The sequence below is a fragment of the Trachinotus anak genome, unplaced genomic scaffold (assembly GCF_046630095.1).
Source record: "Trachinotus anak isolate AG129_WGS33_773 ecotype Australia unplaced genomic scaffold, CSIRO_AGI_Tana_v1 ptg000008l, whole genome shotgun sequence".
Classification (NCBI taxonomy): Eukaryota; Metazoa; Chordata; class Actinopteri; order Carangiformes; family Carangidae; genus Trachinotus; species Trachinotus anak.
This window is the reverse complement of record NW_027273859.1, coordinates 27295656-27314253: the sequence shown is the minus strand read 5'-3', so window position 1 is coordinate 27314253 and position 18598 is coordinate 27295656. Positions and strand designations below refer to the sequence as shown.

Below are 18598 nucleotides of genomic sequence, written 5' to 3'. Positions count from 1 at the left end.
ACACACCAGCACACCATCGGATGATCTGTGACGCAGTGAGGGTACAGCAAAACCACAGACTTCCACAGTGCATAGCAGGGCCCATGAAAACCACAGAGAAAAAACAAAGGCACGAAGGAAAGAGAAATGACTGCAGGACAGAGAAAGGGGCGCTTGGCCAAAGGGGCACGCATTTTGCAACAGGTTTTGCATCAGGTTTTGTAAACAGCTGTGTGACACTTCAGTGAAATAAAGAGTTTTTTTTGAGCCTTGGTGTTTGTGTTTTTTAAAAAGCAAAGGTCCTTGGGATGTGAGACGATGTATATATAAAAAGGTGTAGATAAAAAGGTGTATGGATCGATAGCAAACCTCTGGCAGGAGCTGCAGGACGGCGGTGGAGTACAGCGTGCCAATAGCAAGAGCGATGAAAAAGATGAGTGCGTATTTCATATAGTGCGTCTTCATCAGCGGCATGATGACAACTCCAGTGAGGGAGAAGGCATTGATCACCGTCACACTCAGGAAAGAAAAGCCCCACACTGGGGGGGGTCAGGGCGATGGGGAGGTTGGATGGAAGAGGAAGGTGGAGCGTTAAAACAAACAGCCATGCATAATGTTAGCTAATGCCTGAGCACTGCACCATCATTTTTTTTTTCTTCCAGTGCAAACATTATGATCAAATATGTGCAGAGCTAACCCAATCGGATGACATTTCATCTGTATTAGCTCGCAAATAAAAGAGTATTTACCCGCACAGCAGTGCAACAGAATTAAGTGATTTTTGATGTTAGCACTTGACATTATATAACATATACAATAATGTAACAGATACAACAGAGTTCTGTTGGTTTACAAACATCTTTTTATGCACTTGTGAGATAAAGAAGTACGTTAACTCAGTGGTTCCCAACCTGAGGTTTGGGACCCTGCCAAAGGGTTGAGAGATAAATCTAGGGGTTCCCAAGATGATTAACTAGAAGGGAAACACAAATCATGTCTGTGTCTTCTGGCCTCTAAAATCTAAACAATTTGAGAAGGGAATATCATTCTTTGGTCGAGCTCACATACAACTTATAACAAGGGATCACAAGTAGACACTGCTGTGCTTTTAAGGGTCACAAGCCAAAATAGTTGGGAACAACTTTAATCAACACATGTGGTGAAAAGATAAGGTCTTTGTGCCATTTTTTGTCTGAGGCTGCACCACCTGTGAAGTTCAGGGAGAAAATAAGGTAAAGTTATGAGTCGATGATGATCTGCTCCGTGGTGTGACATAACCTCGCCATGCTGAGAATGCAAACAAAACCTTGAGTACAACTCAAGTCACAAGGTAAACAGACATTTAATAATGTAAAAGACAAAAGCCAAACAACATGCTACAGACTGTGATAACATTAAGACTTGACAAATAACATTATAAAACATATATATTTTAAAATTTAAATTTGAATTAAAACACAGATGTAGTGTTGAGAGATGAGGTTCTTTCTTTTGGCCTGTGTCCAGATAACAAAAATCTGCATTTTATTCTTATTTAACACTAGAAAATGACTAACTTCTGAAATGCAGGCCTATCAGCTGGATTCAGATTATCAGGTAAAGCAGATATATAGAGCTGTGTATCATCTGCATAGCAGTGAAAACACATTCATGTTTGCAAATCAAATAACTTCATGGCAGAAAAGCTTGAGCCCCAGAACTAAGCCTTGGGGCACACCACAAGTTAATATCTACTTTTCCTGAACATTAAGCAAAGTGGTGTCAGAGTTGGAAATTGTCCTGAAGATATTAATGTTTCTGGCATTAAGAGTGCTTTACCTCCCAACCCAAAGCAGTTTGAAAGCCACTGGAAATCAGCCAATCCACCTTAAAAAGCTGCTAGGTATGAGGCAAAGACACAAGCAGAAGACTTAAAAGAAGAAACAACTAAAATTACCATAAGTGACAAAGGTGGTGGTTGTGGGAAAGACAGGTTTGATTTCAACGTGATCAGTTATGGGCTTTAGTGATATATCTGATCTAAAGTGTTGTTTGAGCTCTGTAAAGTGTTACAGTTAGAGAATGAGAAGAGATCGGGATATATAAGTCAGTGAGATCTGCCGTAAAGATGAATTTCCAGCACATCTGCCCCCCTGCTGCTGGCAGGTCTCCACAGCCTAGGCAAGGAAAAACAGCTCTCGAGCCAAAATAAGCTGCCTACAGGGGCAAGTGTGAGGCGAGCTGAGGGCATATGAGTGGATGATAAGGGAAAACAAATTTGTCAGAAAGATAGAGCCAGAGCTCTGGGCCAGTAAAACATTTCTCCACCACCTGCCAGGGATAAGATAAACTGGGTGAAAAGTAAGAACTGAAATCTGTGAGTTAGCTTAGCAAAGCCACAGCACATCATTAGTTTAAAAAGAAGATGGAGACTGATGCCCACAGTCATCACATACATAATGGAGGCTGTTATCTTTCTCCTCGTAGCAGCTGAAGCTGTGCTGCTTTTGGATTTCAGCGCTGCTGCAGCCTTGAGGGCAGATGATCACCTAAGGTCAACGACTTCTCCAAGTCTGTCATTAACTTGCTTTTTTATTCCCGCCACATACTCCAAAGCCAATTTCCCTTAAATTCAAAAGAACTCAAAGGCTTGTTAAACTGCCTTAACTGCACTGCACATTCCCAAAGCTCCAGATTCAATGCAGATGCCAAAACAGCTTCCAGGGCTCCCAAGGACATCCTACTGGGTGTGTGCAGTCAGCAGTGTGTATGGAGTTACAGTGGGTCAACAGCCAAGGAAAGAAGAGCAGCTTGTGGCCGAGATACTTCCCTGTCTTTCCAGACCGTCTTTACCTGGATGAGATCTTTGCTACATGCTGGTTATGCTGACTGAAGCAGGATAGTGGAGTCTACAGGATGTGCTGCTTTTTAAGCCAAACTGAGAAATGCAATCTCAGCCTTGGCTAGGCCTCGTGCATGCTTATTTTGGCTTTGATCTCCTATGGGGACATCATGATATCACTATCTCTAGGCAACAAAACACATATTTGGAGCTCAGATCTGATGAAATCTGCAAGGTCTCATTGTTCTAAGTTTTCATTCATCTGACATCGTGGCTGTAAAAATGGAGAGCAGAGGGGAAAACCTGCATTGGAGCTAGAAAATATCCTCAAAGTTTATCCCACATACTGCAAATCTACAGACAGATAAAGAAGCTGCAATAAGATATTTCAGGCAAGTTTGACCAACATACAAAACAAATCCCATCACAACATGTAAAAACATTCATCTACAGTTAACATTAGAATGCAAAATGAAATTCATCATAGGAATTCACAGGGTTAATAAGACAGAAATGGATCAAATATTTATCTTAACCAACAAGTCAGTCCTCACCTTCAGCGTCTGAGGGCCTGGGGGAGGCCTCACCGCTCAGCGACTCGTCTTTTTGGCCCCTGCAGGTGCCGGCGTCCAACTGCTGCAGCATGGTGGGGCAAAGCTCCTGGAGACCCTGCCCGTCCAGCCGCGACTGCTCGCTAATGCTGTAAATGGCCAAAGTGTCTGCAGGCAAACACTGGAAGAGAAAACATACCCACCAGTCAGTTGGGCAAAAGAAGCAACGTTTTTTATTTCAAAACAGCTGAATTACCCATGATGCATTCAGTGACAGGTCGGGGACATTTCGGTCTTAACCTTGCTTGACAAAGACATCCCGACAAAATAAGCAGCAGCACAGCACAGGTGCCACAACACAGACACTGTTAGAACCAACAAGGTGAAATAATTAACTGATTAAATGATTTGTTGACAGACAGAAAATCAAGTCCGATGATATTTAGAGAATAACTTCATTGGTTTAAGTCATTTTTCAAGCAAAAGCACCAAAAATTTTCTAGTTCCTGCTTCTCAAATGTGACGATTTGCTGCGTTTCTCTGTTTTATATATTGTCAGTTGAATATCTTTTGGCTTTGCACTATTGGTCGAACAAAACAAGAATGTGAACATGACCTTGGGCTTCAGTAAATTGTGACTGGATAAGTTTGACTGTTTTCTACGGCACAACCACAACCTCCACAAACACAAAAAGAAACGTGTTGCAAGAGGCACAGATGACAACAGAAAAGTTTCCAGGGAGTGTGATGAACCCGACTGGGACGCACTTGTTGTTCAATGCTTTTTACTTCAAAAGTCACAGAGCTTTGGTTGTGTTGTGGATTTGCAGCGCATGTGTTGTCAAATTGATGGAGTCGTTTTCTGAATTTTGTTTGTGCTTTGTCTGTTTGCATGTGTTTCCTTAAGTTGCAGTGTGTTGAGCTATCAGGGCCACCGTAGTTTTGACATTTTATTAATCAATTAGTCAAAAAATTATAGATCAATGAAAAAATTCAGCTCTAAACCAACAACAAGACAAATATATAGTATGTTGTCTGCTTCAGGTAACTAAATAGTCCATTTCCATTAGTTCTATATAATGTCAAAAAACAGAAGTTAAACATTTCTCCTTTTTTAAATATAATTTCTAATTGTTGGGTGTTTGCCAGTAATTGCTAGCGATTTAAACACAATGCTAAAAATAGGGTATTGAAAAGTTTAAAAAAAGTATAAAATATAAAACAAATACAAATGGAGGGGATGCCCCACAGCCTTTAAATTGCCAACAGGACACATTTACACATGTCAAACAATGACATCAGATCTCAAAGGTCACATTCAGAGAAATTGTCTCCAAGGAAAATATGTCCTTCCTATACTGGATCACAGAAACCAGTCAGAATTTGATTTCCTGAGGACAAAGAGGGGAAGCTGAATCAGAGAGAAGTGGAGCTTTTAATACTGACTCTCTACATAATTACAGCTGATTCATCACTTTGATAAATTCAAGTCCGTCATAACAGCAGGAAACATTTTCAATATCCCATTCAGTGATTGTGTGAACTGCTCTAAGCACAAATAACAAATCATTCTTTCCATTGTGGCAGCCGTGAATACAGGAATGCAACATGTCTGATGAAGACCCACCTCTGAAAGGTGTTTAACAACATGCAGGTAACACATGTGACTGAAGCTGTACTACTGAATACCTTTGCGTCCCTAAAGAGAGAGAGAGGACTGATAGCTGTTGGACAAAGGCTGCACTTTTACTTCTCTTCTGAGGCACACACCTGTACAAAGACGGGCGTGACCTGTTTCTATTGCCATATTCAAACAGGTAAATACAGCATTCCTCCTGTAAATTAATCCAACATCTAAACTACATGTGACCATCTGTTCTAATCAATTTCTCTGAAGTGTTTATTACTTTCCCACAAAAGAAAAGAAAAAAAGAAGCTGATCAGCGAGTAAGTCAACCATCCACGACACTAAGTATGGAAAATATGTTAAATATGTCAGCTATCTGGCACCGGTGGCTCCTGCTTCTTCCAGACAGGTCTAAAGCTGGATTTACGCTTCTGCCCCAGGGTGTAGCGGAGGCTCTGAGGCACCGCCGGAGGTACAGCCTCAGCTAACAGAAACCTCGTCAAAGAAAAATGTGAATCCCCATCAGGAGAGAAAGCTGCTGGAGACTTGACTGTGAAGATTTTGAGATTTTGTTCAGATCAGTCCTGCCTAATGGCTTGACCACACCTTCATAAGTCAACTGTGTCCTCACCTGTCGGGACCAGGATGGGGTGACAGGTGTGCTTGTTATCTTTGGTTTGGTTATGTTTAATTTATCTATATCTACCACTTGTTAGTGTGTACAGTTCTCAGAGATCAATGACTCATAGGTCACTGACAACAGACCACGATCACACATCTCTTGCATGATTTGAGTTATCCTTGATTATTTGTTTAATTACTGTTACTGTGAGCTCCTTTGTTTGTAACAGACTGGATATAAAGGTGGATGTAGCCTCTGTGACATCACTCATAGGTTTCTGAAGAGCGGTTTGGGAGCTCAGAGTGAGCTGTTCCACCGTCGGCATCTTGGCAGATCCCGACTCTGACGAACTCCCGGCTAATGAAGGTTTGGTGTGTAAGGAGCCAAGAATTTGGTGAATTCTGATTTGTGGCAAACATATGCTCACCCACCTGTCACTCAAAGCGGCAACGCCTTCAATACATAACTTTAAACCTTAATAAAATTTAAACAGGTGAGTTATGTAAAATTTCCCTAGTCCAGTTGTCATGACGGAGGAAATTAGCTCCAGAGACCAAAATGTTTTTGTACCAGGCTGCAAACATGTTTATTTCTGTTGTAAAGTTGAGTATTTTAACATGGGAGTCTTTGGGGATTGACTCGCTTTTGGAGCCAGACTCAAGTGGTCATTAGAGGAACTGCAGTTTTTGCCACTTCTGTGTTGCCTCAGAAGATGCCTCTTGGTTTGCAAAGGCCTAAAGGAGTCAGTCACCGTCAATGACATTTTCACTGTAAACGAGTTTCCAATCGCTGCTCTTTGTCACAGTCAATGAAAGAAGGTAAATACTTTCAGTATTAGATGTATTCAGGAGAATACTGCAACTTCAAAAACCTCTACAGAAAAGTAAAAGGGTCCAACGCTTATGACCTGATCTGAAACAGACAAATGGAAAAAAAAGAAGAAAGACCTAATTCAGACAGAAACTGGACTCGATCCGAATGTGGACGACTCGTATTGACCAAAACACAGAGAGGACAACAACAAGAGCAGCATCATGATTTAATTTCACCTGCTCTGTCTAACTCAAAACCTCATTCCTCTCCAGCAGTGATTATAATGCACCGAGTGATCAGAGGTGACATACTGACACACACCCCAGCAGACCCATGGCAAGACAGAACACAATTTAGACCTGCCCCAGCACAGAATGGTTCCATCTAGACAGTAAAGACCTCTAACCCACACTCTTGATGAAACCAGCTCAGCAGCTGCTGGAGGTCAAAGTCAGGAGCAGTTATAAAAGGAAGCAATAAAAGTAACCAATAAATACAATTTTAAAACCACAACTCCAGGTTCATTTATGAAGCTGTATCAGTGTATTCTGTAACCAGCAGAGGCTCCACTGAACACTATATACTGAACTGTACAACAGTGTTGAAAAAATGAGTCAATTAACCAAGAACATGTTGATAACAATCAAAACAAATATTTTATATATATATATATATATATATATATATAAAATAAGTTTTTTAAAACTTTTACATCATGTTCGCTAATTGGCACTTGTAAACATTGTTGGAAATGTTAGAGAAATGTGGCGGCGGCATGTGCATAGATTCAATTTGCACCTCTTACACCAGCCACAACAGAGCATCCTATCAGCTCAAAGTGTTAACGCAAGATGACGTTTTTCTTCTCACCTTGGAGCTGTTGGATTTGGGAGGTCTGCTTGTAGGTGTCTCAGCCACGTTGCTGCTGTCATTGTCACCTTTGCCCTGGCCCTGGCTGAGCACGGCCAGCAGAGACCGCAGCTGGGGCACCGTGATGGTGCTGTTGTCCCCATAGCGGGCCAGCAGGTCCTGGAGCACCTGGGCAGGAGACTGGGTCTGGCTCTCCCCCTGAACTGTCACCAAGCCCAAGGGGCAGAGCAGGACAGCCAGGGCGAGGACGAACCTCGGCTGTGACTGGATGGTGGTCGTGGTACGGCCATGAGGAGACCAGATAAGCATTGTTTCTTCACTGGCTGAATCTGTGAAGACAGGAGAAGGCTTGAACAAAAACTCTACAACCTATGACAGATAACCTAAATTTCATAAATGCTGCACTGAGCAATATTGCTCAGTGTTGGCTCAAAAAAGGAAACAGATTTAATTGCTGTTGTAAATCGACACCAAGTGTGTGACAAGGAGGTGAAACAAGCCAAGTTCAAATACAGTATTAACTCAAATTGTATAATGTTATCTGGGCTGAGCATTCACTCCCTGCCTGTCAGGACACCATCATTATTATGATCATAAAATTTGGCAGAATTGCTTATGAATGTGAGTGAATGATTCTTTTATCTTGGTTGAGATAATGAAAATGGAAAAATCTTAGAGTGGCATCTCCGACTTTTCTTTATTAAAATTTTGATATTTTTTCCCCCCATTTAAAAAGATTTTTGACCATGGAGGATTTTATTGGAGTGAGTCTAACGCAGATGCGCAGGCAGGATGTCTGAGTGCATGCTCAAAGTGAGCGCACAGAACACACTCCTGCCAATGGTTTTACACAGTAACACTCAACAGCCAGTGGTGGTAAAGTGCCGAGAAATGCAGTAATGTACCAACAAAGACAAGAGAGAGAAGATGACTGCTTGCAAGCAAAAGAGGCTCTGAGTCTCCCTTCTGATTGGCTGACTGTGTTCTGAGTGATAAAATAAAAAAAATATAGCAGATTTCAGGTAAACACTCAGAGAAACCAAATCCTGCAAGGTTGGATGGTGGGTCCAGGTGGGCGGGGCTTGGGGCATGGCTGACAGTGGTGACTGCTTTGTTGTGACATCACAAAGTTCCAGAAGTCCTGACGGCTGGTTTTAAGGCTCAGTTTCTGAATACAGGCTGTGTGCATTTCTCTGTGGACTGAGGCTTTGATACTTTCACAGTATTAATATAGAACCTAGACCTGCTTTATAATCAAAAAACCCATGGCCACCTACTTTTATACAATATGGGACCTTTCATACAGTTATGACTTGAACAGATAAGTATCTTGCCCTAAACAGCTGAACTTCTTTTACATGGTGCAGTTTTAGGTTTGTGAAAATCCAACTGTTTAGTAGGTAAGAGGCCAATTGTAACAGCAAATGACAACACCAACCACACATGTCGACCCAAAGACCCACTGTGAGACCTACAGCACAAACCACACAGAGTGAACAGGAAGCCAGTGAGATAAATACCACCACCAATTACAGACAATTATAGCACTCACACAACACACACAGACACACACACAGACACACACACAGACACACACAGACACACAATCTATGGCAGTGTCACCAGAGTAATAAACCTGTTAATGAATATAATAACACTCTTAAACACAAACCATGCACCAATTAATCAAATGTCAATTATTTATACACACATACATACATACACACACATATATATATATATACATACACACACACACACACACACACACACATATATATATGTGTGTGTGTGTATGTATATAAATATACATATATGTGTGTGTGTGTGTGTGTGTGTGTGTGTGTGTGTGTGTGTGTATGTGTGTGTGTATATATATATATATATATATTTATATATACACATACACATATATACACACACACACACACACACACACACACACACATATATTTTTTTTTTTAAGAGAATTGAAAAAATTTATATTTTAATTAGTGGGTGGGAAATTATCATCCAAGCATTTCAACTACATAAATTCATAGGGCGTTCATTTTTCTGCATCCCTGACACAAACTTTCATGAACACACCCACCACATACAGGACACACTGTTAGTTTCCCGCCCCTCTGCTCCACCACACAGAGCACCGATTCATCTCAGTACACCCATCAGCTCCACACGCCACGCTGAGGTGAATAAACACACCTATTCATTTTTGTAAAGAAACCTTTTTCCTACAGAGCCCATGATGATAGCTGGTGCATGAAGAGTCTGTCTGCCCCGGGGGCTTGGGGCTTTGCTGAGTGATGCCCACAGGTTACCTGAGAGTAGAGATGGAGTCGGGGGAGCAGTGAGCGGAGAAGAAGAAACGCCTGAAGAGAGAAGTGGGCTCCTCAGGAGTGCAGTGGACTGTGGAGGAGAGAGAGACAGATAACAGCCAAGGTTACGTCTCACCGGTGAAGAAGAAGGAAATAGGGAAGTGGCATCGTACAGGGAAACAATGCAGCTGCAAACATCCAGTTCAGCTGCTGTAGAGGATAACACAACGCTGCCAGCAGATATGATCGAGCCCCGGTCCCTGAGGGCCAGGAAACCAACCCGTGACCAGAAATCCTCATGCTTAAAAAAAGGAAAAAAAAACCACCACAGGCCAGGAGAGCCAAAATAACACAGACAGAACTCCCCATCCACGACTGAGACGTCCTTTAGCAAGGCACTACCCTGCAGCTGCTCAGTGGCCAACAATGTAAATCTGTGTGTGAGCCAGGCAGCTGTGAGGCGAACCAAAGATGATATAAAAGGAAAACTGAAACCATGCTCAGTCGAGTTTCCCACCATAAAATCCAACTTTCAAAAAAGGCCAGTCTGTCTTACTTCTAATTTGAATTTAGTCACCAACTTTTCTTCTTCATCCGCCTCTCCCTACCTCTCCGAGCTGAGGAGGTAAAGACTCTCCTCTTCATTAAGTCATCCTCCCCCCAGTGAATAACAACCTCTGCCCCAAATCTTCCTCCTCTACTTGCTCTAATGAGACCTCATTCTGAAGTTACAGAAAATAGAAAGAAAAACCTTCATAAGCCTCTTTAGCTCCTTTTTCTAATTTCTTTCTCCAATACTTCACCTCTTACACAATCCCTCTAAAAGTTGCAGGAGCTCTGAACCTTGGCCTCCTTCCTTCTGGCTGCTATTGTTAGTGAAACACAGGGTGAAGACAGAGGTGGGTAATGATGCTTAAATGATGGGTTGATTGAGAATATAAATCTCCATCATCTCAGAGTAGGTCGAGCAGCGGTTCCCTACCTTTTCCAACTCATGGCCCATTTGAAAATCTCAGAAATGTTGGCCGCCCACCTCCAACCACATAACAATAACAAGGCTGAGTTGTACTTTCTCAGGGCTCTTTTTATTTTAATGATAATAACTGAACATTCAGGATTGAATTGAAAGCAGGGGAAGTTCGGTCTTTCTTCTTTGTTTGTCAGGGGAGAGATCATGACTCTCTTTCATTTTAATTCTTCCTGTTGCTAACCAGCTACGCATTTTGATACTCCAGTGTTTCCACGGATGTCTGCGAGTTATAAATAATCAGACTGAAAAAGTAAACAAGTCTAGGGTGCGGTCCGGTGGCAAAGTGGTCCGACGGGCTACAACATAAAAGTTCCTACCACTGGCTTTATCAGTGATAGGCCTCAATATGTAAAAAAAAAAAAAATTTAAAACATCCTTTATTTCTTTTATAACTACGTGTTTCAAAATTGTACTGTTTTGCAAATGATTTGTTGGCCCACTGGCAACACCTTCGCAGCCAACAGGTTGGGAAACACTAGGGTAGAGTCATATCAACCAAGCCTACTGGATCAGATAATTAATCTGTTCAACTGTTTTTGATTAAGTGTTTAAATAATTTATCAAGCAAGAATGATAAACATGAGCTGCTCCCTGCTCTACAAATATGAGGACTTAAGTGTTTTTTCTGTTTTATATCACTGTGCAGTGAATTTTTGTGCGTTGGTCAGGAAAAACAAAAGCAATTATAAAACGCCAACTGGAGCTTATCATTTTCAAACTTTTCCAAGACTTAACGATTAATTGTTCAATCAAATAAATTATTGTTAGTTACAACCCTGTGAATACAATCCAGCATTAAACTGGGACAGAAATATAAACTGTGAAATAAAATATTTCCTTGAAACACAAAAGTGTCTTTTATTTTGCTGATCAGAGGATTTAACACCTGATAAATCAGGTCTTATCACATTGATGCTAAAATCCTTGAAATTCAATATTGCCCAAACGTAGCTGTTCCCACAGATTTGCAGCATCACCGGCAAAGGCTCAACACAACCAGAAATATTAAAAAGGGAAAGTTCAATTAACTGAGGAAGCTGATAATCCAAACCTGAGGCTGCAGGAAGTTCTCTGGAAGAGTTAATGGTGTGGTGTGATATTTTGTCTGACTGATGTTACATCGTTTTTTTATGCTACCATCTGGACCAAAAGTCTTCATATCGATGGGACTTACCTTGTTAGAAAATAAATAAAAAGAGAATCTAAATCTATCATCTCAGAGGAGGTAGAAGCTTTTTCTAGTAGAGTCTGTTCAGACTGTCGCAGGTCAAGAGTTTCACAAGTGGATAAACGTACAACAACAAGTCCTGCTCCTTTCTCTCCAACATGCAGGAAAGCTGCCAGAGGTAAAGTGATCTCTCTCCCTCTCTTTCTCTCTCTCCCTCTCCCTCATTTATTTTTCATTAGACGGAAAAGTGATGCAACATGTGTGAGGAAATATTTTGGAGAGACAAAAGGCAGCAGCAGCACGTCAGCCCTGAATAAACATCCACCTTTGTAATTTGTTTACATTTCAGTACAACTCTGTTGCCATGCAACTCCAAAGTGCTTCCCAATAAACATCAAGAGAACAACATGAATGAACTAAAATAAAATACCCCCCAAAATACACCTGAAATTGTAATAAAAATAAATAAATAAAAAGAAGAAGAATGTTTGAAGAAGTTATTTAAAATCTTGTGACAGATCCAGCAAAACTAATCTCTGCGGGTAAGTCATTCCAGAGTTTGGGGGCCCAGACTACAAAGCAAGGTAGCTCTTAATGGCTTTTGGTTGTTCCCACAGCCTGACTGGTGACTATCAGCTGACCTCAGATAGCGCCCGCTGGGCTTGGACAATATCCAAAGTATAGTATCTCGATGCAGTCCAGCACAAATATGGGATATGATATCGTAGGTTTTTAGGGGTTTTTTTTGCCGGAGGCGAAACTTATAATTATATTTTTGTATTTGACGTTTCAGTTTTCTTAACAATACTTAATAATAATAATAATACACAATAATACTCATTAGACAACAGTTTCTTGTCATTTCAACTCGAGTGGCTCTCAAAGTGGGGTCCAGGGACCCCCGGGGGTCCTTGAGGGGATTCCTAGGGGTCCCCAGCAAAAAGGGGAATAATTTATTTTCACCATTATTCCATCTATAAGTAACGCAATGACAGAATGTGTAACTATTTTTTGTCATGGGTTTCAAACACTATCTGTAATAAAACATCTAAGAGCAAAAATCTTATCAGATGGGGTCCGTGGACTAATTTGTGTCAGTTCTGATGTGAAAAAGTTTGAGAACCACTGCTCTAGATGACAATTTCAAATCTGCTTTTTAACAAGTTGTTCAATGTCATCGCCTCAAAAATCTGTAATCGACCAGAATAAGAACAGCAGTCACTCTGCTGCCTGTCATCATGCCTCTGTGGCTGCGATAATAACTTGGTGTGGATACTAAATATACACATGCACTCCTGCTGCTAAACAAGTCCCTCTTTTGCTCTGCAGAGTCTACACAGCAAAACAGATACAACTGAGCTGAAGCCCTCTTCACTGGCCGACCTTTGCCTCGCTCTCAGTGAGGCTACGGTCCAATCAAAACGAAAAGGAGAAACAGCTTTTAAATGTCAGCATGTCAGGTTAGACCAATGTCACTGCAAACTCGGACACACACACACACACACACACAGTGATGTGCATATGTGCATTTAGAGTCCAAGGCCTATTTTCAGCTGTGGAGATAAAGGGTGGTGAGAAGAGACTGGCAGTCTGCTGCAGAGTCCTTCAGCACGACAGCGAAGGCCTCTCTCATGACATTAAATATGAGGTTTACAAGGGAGCTGGCAGCAGGGGAGAAGGGAGGGAAGAGCAGGACGGGAAAATGTTTAGTCACTGTCTGCTGGACTCCAATCCCAAAGGCATGCAGCAGCTTCCCCCTGCTCATCCTTTCACATCCTTCTCCATTCTTAGAAAGCCACCAGTTTGCCCTGCTTTGTCTTTTATTTACTTCCTGACTGAAAAAAAGCCTCAAACAAATTGGCCCCAGAAAAAGATGACAGAGTCCAGCCACACGTAAACACCTAAAAACCTCTCACCATAGTCCCTGGGCAATCTGAGCACTGGCAGTGAGTAACCACCGTCATATCTTGCGGCTCCAACACCCATGTGTAAACACAGCTCTGTGAGAAATTTCCCTTGTCGTCATCAACTTCACCAGCTGACGGAGCAGAAATAAAATCTTTGATAGGTCACAAGTCGAGTAAGAGTGTGGGTCGGGGCATTATCAACATGATGCTCAGCCAACTCACAAACCCTTATCCACCAACCAGGTTGTGAGCGTCGCACGGAAATAAAAGATATCTGAACGCAGAATCATACGTGAGGGGTCGTTCACGAGTTTTGCCAGGATTCATGTAACAAAACAAAGTGGGACCACTCCAAACCAACATACCCTTTCAATAAATTAGTGAATAAAGCAGGTGTTGCACCTTCAAAACTTTTACTTTTTCAGCATGAAAAGTGGATTTTATTGGTGCCGTTTATCAACAGTCTGTACTTCGGTAGAAGGAACAACAAACCCAGTCAAGGCTGATATAACTGCTGGTTTGACTGCATTTGTCACCCTAAAGTGAAATCTTGCATCATTCTTTGAACTGCTGGGAAATATTCTGACATTTATTTACCTCCTCTAGTCTCTGAAGATTAAAGTATCTCTTTGTTGAAATCATGGCTAAAAGGCTCTACAAGAAACATCCAAAAACATCCTCTCAGTCACCAACCAGGGGTCTTCACTCACTTTGGCTTTTAACTGAACTTTTTCATACATGTGTACAATTGCCACCCTCATTTATTTTCTATATTGCAGAAACAGAAAACACCCGAGTATGTAAAGACTCTCAGTCTGATACGTATAAATCATTAATGCACAGTTCACAGGCTGGAGGACAGGTGAAGGGGATCCAGTGCTTTTGTGGACAGGTCTATCGAGCATCTCAACTCACAGCATTTCTGCTTCTGGTCAAGATCTTTATTTAACTCTCCTTCCTTAAACTGAACAAGATAATGTTTGATCAAATTTAGTCAAATTACAACTGGAAGAATAACATAAAGTTCTAGCCCCAACCGCTAACCCTCTATCTAGATTTAAAATATAACTAAGATTTCAAGAATACACCAAGACTTCCTCAAAAACACCTGGAATACAGTAACAGACATGTAGTCTGTATGTCTGAATTAATTAAAACTGAAAGTATGACTGTGTTTGTATTTAACTGCATTTGATTTAATGCAATCTACTGAGTCTTGACACCGTTGTATATTCTGGCTACTTAATGATCCAATTTTACTGCAATAAAAAAAGACTTGTGCCAAACAAATCAAGTAAAGACTTAACAGATAAAAACACATTTTCATTTTTGCATTCAATCAGCACGTTGCATGAAAATCTATCAAATTACTCAGAACAGCAAAGAATTTCAAATCTCACCAATACAGAATGATGACTTGAGCAATGAAAGGCCTGCAATTAACTACTGTTTGCATTATCAGTTAATTTTCCATAAATCAGACCAGATCAGAAAACAGTGAAAAATGGCTCCCAAAAAAAAAACAGCTATTCAGTTTATTATCAGGACAAAAGAAAGAGCAGCTAATTGTTTTAGTGATAAACAACATTACTGCAGCACCACAGCGTGCAGCACCTACACACACTGCTCTTATGCATCTGGCTTAGATTTCCAGAGGAAACAATTCTCCTCAAAGTTCCCCTCAGCTTTTCTTGTGCCAGTTTCTCCTGCGAACTCTAAAGTATAAAGCGTACCGTACCTTTTATGACCAGAGACACACAAACAGCAACTGCTCCTCGCTGGATCCTTCTCAATTCAAAGCAGCTTGTTCCTCAGAGCAGACTCTGGTTTGTCCTCTTATGTCTGTATATTCAACTGTCTCATCCAGCGCCACTTTATATACCTCTGAAGCGAAAGGCAGGTTAAAGTGTGCACTGAATCATCAACCCCTACCCAAGGCCCCTAATTATTGTTTCCCTTGGCCCTCGGGCTGATATCATCAACCTAGACTGTCATTAGATGAGAGCGTGATGGCTGTGGGCATGAGGTTGGTTCACCGAACACATTGTCAATGTGCTGCACTCATCCTGAGTGCACAACAAAGGAACATTCACCATAAAATTAGAGGGTTTCAGACATGAATTGGTCTGGCTAGACCCCTCACTTTTACCCAGAGGCAAGCTTAGAGGTCAGAGATGCAGGAGTAGAAAGCCACAGAGCGCAGAGATAGACACTTGACTAGCTACATCAAACTAACAGCTGCAGAACATATGATAAGCTCTGGAAATATGAACAAGAGAAGACAACAATATCTGGAGAGGTTGAACACTCACAACACTGAAGAACTGATTTAGTCTTGCTCAGTGGTCGCACACATTTCAGCCAGCAGACTTCCATGGCTGTTCCAGGACTTCTCCATGAAAACTAAGACTAATGTGGTGTCAAATGTAACCATGATCATTCCAAAGTATAAATGATGTCTTGTTTTACACAAATTAGTGACAGGCAAGTTAATTTTTTAAAAATCTGGCATGACCATATGAACTCTGATTGCTGCTTTTTAAATTTGGGATTTGAAGGTTTTCAGATCCTTTACTTGAGGAAAAAGTACCAATTCAACAATGTAAAAAGCACTGTAAAAAAATTCTGCATTCAAAATCCAACTGAGGGACAAAAGCATTATCAGCAAATTGCACTGAAAGTATGTGGGACTGATATATTATTATTGTCATAGAGGTGGTGCCAATTTTAACTACTTTACATACAGATAGCTAGTTTAGTTCAGTGGTTCCAACCTAGGGCTCGGGCCTCTCAAAAGGAGGGGATTTTGGGATGATTAATGGGAAAGGAAAGAACGAACATGAATTTGCATTCTGTTATTGGTGTTGCAACTGTTATATGGGAAATATTGGATATTTTAACCTCTTACATTTGCTGAAATGAAACCATCAGAGAAGCTTAGTGGGTACAACTTTTGGTGGAACTGTTAACAGCTCATGGACATAAACCCACAACTAAATGCTAGAAATCATTGGCTTAATATCCAACAACACATTGTTTTTTGTTATAAGCTTAACATGTGTTTTTCTCAGTGATAATTGAATCTGCAAAGTAACAACTGCTGCTACAGAAAAGACAGTGGAGTAAAGAAGAAGTAAAGAAGAGTCTGCACACTGACAGAAAACTAAGAGGCTATAAAGTAAATTTATTTCATCTGTAAAATGACTCATGGTTGCGAAAGTCATTTGTCAGCAGAACTGGTCCTTTTGAGTCTATCAATGTGTACAGGCAGTTTCTTTCTAAAAATGTAAATACAGTGGAGTAAAAAGTGAAATTTTCCATTTGAAATGTGGTGGAGTAGAAGTACATTAAATGTCGCATTAACTGACCTACTCAAGAAAATTCAAAGTCAAAATCCTAATTGTATTTGTATTATACTTTTAACGGGCACTGGACAGATCGCAGGGATTCAGGAGATCAGATGAATGTAAAATGAAATTTGCCTTAAGATCACACTGATTGTTGCAGCCTCCCAGAGCTATGACTGATATTTCTCCGTGACAAGGTTTCTCAGTTTTCTACGTGTTGGCTGGACGCACATCCAGGATCTATAAATCAAACAGAAACGAAAGTAAAGATTTGAATGGACAAGTCGCAAAATGTAATCTCACATGTTCTAGCTGCTTTATGTTAGCTTCTGTAGCAAGCCCTTGATTTAGCTCGTAGTAAAAAAGGTTAAGAGTAGGGGGTACTCCGTGGTGTAAATACATGTCTTAAAGGTTATATATGATCCGGTTCCAGCGGTTAGATAACGCACAGAGACTTACAGACCCGCTCCTTGTTAGCCGCGACAGTTAGCTTACCCGGTGATGCTGTCGGGGGCAGATAAAGCAGCCTCGGCCTCTCAAACAGCCTCCTTCAAGCCTCTCACAGACAGAAAATGTCAGTTGTGGGCAGCGGCAGCAGGATGTCTCTGGTATCTTCATTCATTCACAGACGGACGGGAGAGGTGTTTTTTTTTTAACCATCTGTCGTCCTCCCATTCAGCCCGGACGAGCCACACAGCGGCGGCTGCGTGGAGACCGTAGTCAGGCCGTCGTCAGCGGTGACGTCGACAGCTCGGTGACGTCACAGTTCGGTGACTCGGGTTTTTAAAGTGACAGTGTCTCCCCCAGGCGGCCGACAGCGGGTACTGCAAGACAGCACACACACACACACACACACACACACACACACACACACACACACACACGTACTTCCATCTTTGAGAGGACACTCGTTGACATAATGCATTCCCTAGCCCCTTACCCTAACCTTAACCATCACACCTGAGTGCCTAACCCTGACCCTGACCCTGACCCTGACCCTGACCCTGACCCTGACCTTAACCTAAACCTGATTCTAACCAGAACTCTAAAACCAAGTCTTAACCCTCAACATGTGATTTGAAAGTGTCTCAAAAAGTGAGGACCGGCCAAAATGTCCTCACTTTCCCAAAATGTCCTCACTCTGTTAGTAAAGTACTTTTTTTGGTCCTTACTATGTAGCAAAAAAATCAAAATCAAAATCAAAGTACTTTAATGATCCCAAAATTGGGAAATTGTTGCGTTGCAGCAGCAGCATAACTTACAATATGTACAATACGATACAGAAAGTAACAAAAAAGAATGTACAATATTAATTATATATATAATTATTATAATTAATAGCAAATACAAGTACACACACACACACACACACACACACACAAACACACCACAGTATTTTGTAACATACACTGATATAAGATCTTTAGAGACATTTCTCATCTCACTGCATCGACTGACGTAGATATGTATTTAGTGGTGTAGACTATTCTTGTTGTATCTCCAAAAAAATCAAAAAAAAAAGAGAGAACAGCTTCTAAGATACAA

General features: G+C 41.2%; 1 protein-coding gene across 5 annotated transcripts in view; it reads right to left on the bottom strand.

Annotated features, from left to right (window-relative positions):
* The window catches only part of slc39a14 (solute carrier family 39 member 14), a 33850-nt gene extending 16042 nt beyond the window's left edge, over nt 1-17808 (bottom strand). The window contains exons 1-5 of one of the 5 annotated variants that reach the window (XM_071483933.1): nt 17549-17808; nt 9605-9692; nt 7284-7612; nt 3355-3532; nt 349-518 (exon numbers count right to left, since the gene is read on the bottom strand). In XM_071483933.1, the coding sequence (XP_071340034.1) occupies nt 349-518; nt 3355-3532; nt 7284-7612; nt 9605-9692; nt 17549-17671 (888 nt within the window). In that variant the 5' untranslated portion in view covers nt 17672-17808. Of the gene's footprint in view, nt 1-348; nt 519-3354; nt 3533-7283; nt 7613-9488; nt 9513-9604; nt 9693-17188; nt 17294-17548 lie in introns of those variants that run through there. The other 4 variants (XM_071483934.1, XM_071483932.1, XM_071483936.1 and 1 more) reach the window with 4 other exon arrangements.
* Nucleotides 17809-18598: the final 790 nt, after the last annotated feature.